General features: G+C 50.1%; 1 protein-coding gene across 1 annotated transcript; it reads left to right on the top strand.

Annotated features, from left to right (window-relative positions):
* Positions 1 to 4,490: 4,490 nt before the first annotated feature.
* LOC308438227 (large ribosomal subunit protein eL21-like) lies at positions 4,491 to 4,985 on the top strand (the record flags this gene model as incomplete). The annotated part of the gene is made up of 1 exon (XM_080939553.1): positions 4,491 to 4,985. One exon carries the CDS (start codon positions 4,491 to 4,493, stop codon positions 4,971 to 4,973), a length of 483 nt encoding a protein of 160 aa, XP_080795679.1. The 3' UTR covers positions 4,974 to 4,985.
* Positions 4,986 to 5,509: the final 524 nt, after the last annotated feature.

Below are 5,509 nucleotides of genomic sequence, written 5' to 3'. Positions count from 1 at the left end.
GCTGGCAGGGTTCCTGGTGCTGCCTGCCCTACCTGGTATCACGAAGGTCTGGGTTTAAGTCCCAGCCCCCATTGCATCTCCTGTGTGACCTGGGCTAAAGACCAGACGACAATGGATCTGGTGACTCTGAAGTGGTGCTCAGCACGAAATCAGTGACTATTTACCAACACATTACGTGTGTGCACTGTGTAGGGTTAGTTAGCTCGGGGCCTCAGATCGGCTACACAAACCACCGGTTGGGGACCTCCTGTCTCTTGCTAAGAACTCACAGGTCTCCTGAGGTTGCATGCACATGTGTTTGAGCTCAAGTGCATGTTTGTAGGGGTGTGGCTGTCTCACTTGTCTGTACCCTGCCCCATTTGATGCCCCGAAGACCCTTAGAGAAAAGCCCTCCTCTGTGCTCACTGCAGAAGAAACCCTGACCCCTATCCAGGGGCATCAGAAAGCTCAGCTGAGGAGGAGGTGAGAGGAAAGGGGAGTGGGCAGAAGGAACAGCCGGTGCAGAAGCCCGAGGCCTCACCTAATGCTTCCAAAAGGTCCAGGCTTCCTGCTTGCTTCAACCTGTACCATCACAAGCCATGGCTCCTCCTTGCCTCCATCCCCCCATGACTCAGAGAACCCCCACAACCCCTGCCCCTGGAGGAGATGCTGAACTGAGAGCCACCCCTGCCAGGAAGCCTGGTCAATAAGCTCTCCTGATGTGCACGGTCACTTGAGGTTGTGTGGCACAGATAGGTTCCGCAGCTGACCCTGTGCCAAGTCCAGAAGCCTCCATCTCAGAATCTGAATGCAGGTCTGGTGCTGCCCCGAGTAAGGAGTAGGGCCTGGGGCAGAGACATTATCCCATCCAGGGCCCAATGGTCACTGCCACAGACGCCTGGTAGAAAGAACTGCCTAGGTCGGAAGAGAGAGGCTTTCAGCCCTACATGTGCTCCTGGATTTTGGGGGGTTCACATCCCCTATTTCGATCTCATCTTCTCTACCTGTTTGGCAAAGCCCCTGGAGCTGCAGCCATAAGCAATAGTGAGCCAGCCAATGCTATAAGCAATACTGCGCTCCCCAATGCAGGAGCTGGGAACCGAACCCGTGTCCTCTGTAATAGCAGCAATCGCTCTTAGCCAGTGAATCCTCTCTCCAGCCCTTAACTTTCGTTTTGTTTTTGTTTTAGGCGCCAGGGCATGAATTATAGACAAGAATGCCCTTAAACTTATCCTCCTGCCTCAGCCTCCCAAGTGCTGGAATTACACATCATGATGCCCAGAGGTTTGGGTTTGGGGCTTTTTTTTTTTTTTTTTCCCCTGAATATTTCCAGTCTGAGGTTGATTGACTCCATCAGAGATTGAAAAGCTGGGAGGTGGCTGATGCGTGCACGCCTTTGATCCCAGCGTTTGCCTCTTAAGTTCTGTAAGTTCTAGGCCAGCCTGGCTTACAGCGTGAGTTCCAGGACAGCAAGGGCTACACAGAGAAACCCTGTCTCCAAAGGAAAGGAAAGAGAAGAACCTGGAGATAGGAAAGGCAGAGTGGAGTGCTATAATTGCCAAGTCTCTACCTGCTGGAAGCATCCAGGCAATGCAAATGGCCCGAAGCTTTGCTCCTCCAGCCACTCCGACTGTCTGCCATGCTCCTCCCAGCCTCCTCATCTCTGGCTCCCATGCATCCCTCCTCCGTTCTCTTTACAGATCTGCCCCTCCACCCATGAGACGGGAGTGGGGGACGTGTCTCGATTCTCCATCTGCGCTCCCATCACCTCCTGGTGCTGTCGTCAAAGCCGGTCAACCCCTTTCTGTGTCCATCTGATACGTTCCCCAGAGAACACAAGCCTCTGATGGTAAAGATGGGGCCCACCTCCCCCATCGCCGAGTCCTTGCAGCCTGACTCAGTACCAGGCACACAGCGTGTCCACAGAGATGTGGGCAATGCCAACAGAGTAGTAGGTAGATGGGTGAATGTAGCAGACTCCTGCTTCCCTTCGGATGAGCCCCGCTCACCCTGTACGAGAAGAATAAGCAAATGAGTGGGTAGTATCGTTAAGTCACCGGTGATTGGGACTCTGGAGATCACAGGACAGGTCCCTGAGGTCTGGGACAGTAATAGCTGCCAACATTCCAGAGAGCTCTTGCGGCTGGAGCAGTTTATTTCCCGTAACGTGATCCCTTTAGTCCCCGTGTGAAATATCCACGGTGACTACCCAGACTTAATATATGAGGAATCTGAAGCTGAGCCACTACCCCGCCAAGTACCCAAGTGGATAGTGGGTGGCCTGAGATTTGAACCTAGTCGTGATCTGCCCTGCCACTGCAAGTCGTAGGCTTCCTGGAGGAGGTGTGGCAACATCTGGTCTGGAAGAGTGAGCATTTATGCAATGGGGAAGTGGGCACACTGGTGTGGCTGGCGGGGTGGAGCAGAAAGGACCCTGAGGAAGAAGCCAGTCAGGTGTTTCTGTTGAATATCTCCTTGTAGCGGCCTACCCCAGAATGGAGCAGCCTGAGGCCAGTAGGAGTGTTGAGTGGGCTCTGGGGTCTGTGTGGGGTAAGATCTGGCAGGATACCAAAGCCGTATGGGTCATGGGTCATTGATTGGGACAGCTAGGGCTGCTCACTCTGAGGTGCTAACTGCTTGGTTTCCATGGCACTGGGGCATCAGAACCATCAGCTTCCTCCTAGATCATGGTTTCAAAAACGTATGTCAAAGACATCCAGAGGAAGCCACCCCTTTTATGATCTACCCCCTTGGAAGTCAGCTGAGTGTCACTTCCACAATGTGGGTCGCAACAGTCACAAGGGTGCCTGCTGGGCTTGGGGGAGGGGTGAACAGGGTGTCCAAGGGGTCCTCAGCCTGTGGTGGGAGACCCCATCAGGGTTGTCTGTCAGATATTTACAACTCATGACAGTAGCAACATTACATCTGTGAAGTAGCCATGAAAATAATCTCATAGTTGGGGGTCACCCCAGAATGAGGAACCATCTCAAAGGGCCGCAGCATTAGGAAGGTTGTAGGTGGAAGAGAGGGTCCTAGAGGGATGGACAGTCAAGACCCTGGGTCCATTTAGGACAAGTGTCAGCCAAAGAGAGTCTGAGGGTGGGCTCCAGGCTGCTTTGGGGACAGAGTGGCTTTATGTCTGAGACCTTTTTCTCCTCCCTTTTATTTAGAAAAATACTGTAAAGGGGCCAGTGAGATGTCCTGGCAGGTACAGGCACTTGTCACTAAGCCTGATGACCCAATTCCAATCCCCGGGACATGCATAATAAAAAGAGAAAATCAACTCCCAAAACTCACATACACACCTATCACCAGTACTTGGAAGGCTGAGGCAGGAGGACTACATGCTACGGAATGAGTTCCAGGCCAGCCTGAGGCAGGAACCAGTCTCAGACAGGCAGACAACACATAACCAGTCAGTAAACTCCACAGCTCTGGGGAATTTTACCTGTGCTTATAGCAAAGTCACTGTTAGCCTGGGTCAGTTCTGGTGACTTCCAACAGCTTCCCTCGGGATCCCTCCCAGGTCCTCCCCTGAACAACTTGTCCTCTCTCTCCAAGGATCCATTTCCCCTGTTTCCTTCTTCCTGTAAGTGCACTGAGTGCTCTGAGCTGGTATCTTTTGCCATAGTCAGTGGCATTTGCAGACCAGCCATTCTCCTCCATGCTGTGTAAGACGCAACATGCTAATAGACTACACAAAGAGTTAAGTAACCCTCTAGCGCACATTCGTTCCCTAGGATAACCACAGGCGTGCGTGCTGCCTGCCTTCACCAAGGGTAGGACCACCTAGCCACCAGAGCAGGTTTACAGTCCCCCTTCCCTTCCTACTTCCTTCCTTTCTTTCTCCTCCCTCCTTCCTCCCTCCATCCCTCCTCCTCCCTACCTCCTTCCCTCCTTCCTTGAGTTGCTCTTATACAGAATTTTGTAATAACAAGAGATAAAGAAACTAAGACAGAAGTGAAACCAAATATTTGAAATCTCTCTCTCTCTCTCTCTCTCTCTCTCTCTCTCTCTCTCTCTCTCTCTCTCTCACACACACACACACACACACACACACAAATAAAAATAAAACCACCATGGCTAACATCAAAGGTGGAGTGATATCAGATACAATAAATAGTGTGAATCCAGATAACATCTTGCTAATGTTGCTAGTGCTTGATTCAATTCTGCCTTATTTTCTATCTTCCTGACCATATTGAAGTAGTTTTTGGATCATTAAATTAAAAGTAATGAAAGGGGGAACTGGAGAGTTGGTTCAGTGGTTCAGAGGACCAGCTGTTCTTCCAGGGGGCCTGGGTTTGATTCCCAGAACCCACATGGCAGGCAGCTCCAGACTGTAACTCCAGTTCTCCGGAATCCAATGCCCTCGTCCAGACTCTGTGGATTCAGACAGACAACACACAGACAAAACCTCATACACATACAATAATAACAAAATTAATTTAGATAAAACTAATAATGGAGCTTTTCGGCCCCTGCAGCCATCTTCCAGTTAACTCGCCAACATGACAAACACAAAAGGAAAGAGGAGAGGCACTCGCTATATGTTCTCTAGGCCTTTTAGGAAACATGGAGTTGTTCCTTTGGCTACATACATGCGAATCTACAAGAAGGGTGATATTGTAGACATCAAGGGAATGGGCACTGTTCAAAAAGGAATGCCCCATAAGTGTTACCATGGAAAAACTGGAAGAGTCTACAATGTCACCCAGCATGCTGTGGGCATCATTGTAAACAAGCAAGTTAAGGGCAAGATTCTGGCTAAGAGGATAAATGTGCAGATTGAGCACATCAAGCACTCAAAGAGCAGAGACAGCTTCCTGAAGCGGGTGAAGGAGAACGATCAGAAGAAAAAGGAAGCCAAGGAGAAGGGCACCTGGGTTCAGCTGAAGCGCCAGCCTGCACCACCCAGAGAAGCCCACTTTGTGAGGACTAATGGAAAAGAGCCTGAGCTGCTGGAGCCCATTCCCTATGAATTCATGGCCTAATGTACAAAGAGAAATAAAGGACCCAGACTACAAAAAAAAAAAAAAAAGTAATAATGGAAAGTATAGAAAAGCTCTTCTGGAAAGCTATAACAAAAAATACTTAATAAAGACAAGAGACCAACAGAGAGAGCACTTTAATCATGGGACTCTGAGCTGGGCGTGGTGCTGGCACTTAGGAGGCTGAGGCCTGTAGATCTCTGTGAGTTCAAGGCCAGTGAGATCCACATCATGAGTTTCAGGCCAGCCCTGGATAAACAGTGAGACCCTTGTCTCAAACAAAAAGAGTCCAGAATTGGGTCTGGAGAGATGCGTCAGTGGGTTACAGCCACTTGTTCCCAACACTCACAGCTGTCTGTGGCTCCAGTTCTGAGGGAGTTCACACCACACTCTGGCCTCCACAGCAGCCTGCGCACACCTGGATTTATGTGCACACAAGTGAAAATAAATAAACCTCTTTTTTCAAAACCCCAAATCCAAAACATCAACAACCCCCAAATATCATGGAATGAGGAATGACAGGAAATGACATCGTTGCT

This window comes from Micromys minutus (assembly GCF_963924665.1).
Source record: "Micromys minutus genome assembly, chromosome: 27".
NCBI lineage: Eukaryota > Metazoa > Chordata > Mammalia > Rodentia > Muridae > Micromys > Micromys minutus.
The sequence above is the reverse complement of the archived record's forward strand: the minus strand, read 5'-3'. Positions and strand labels throughout refer to the sequence as shown.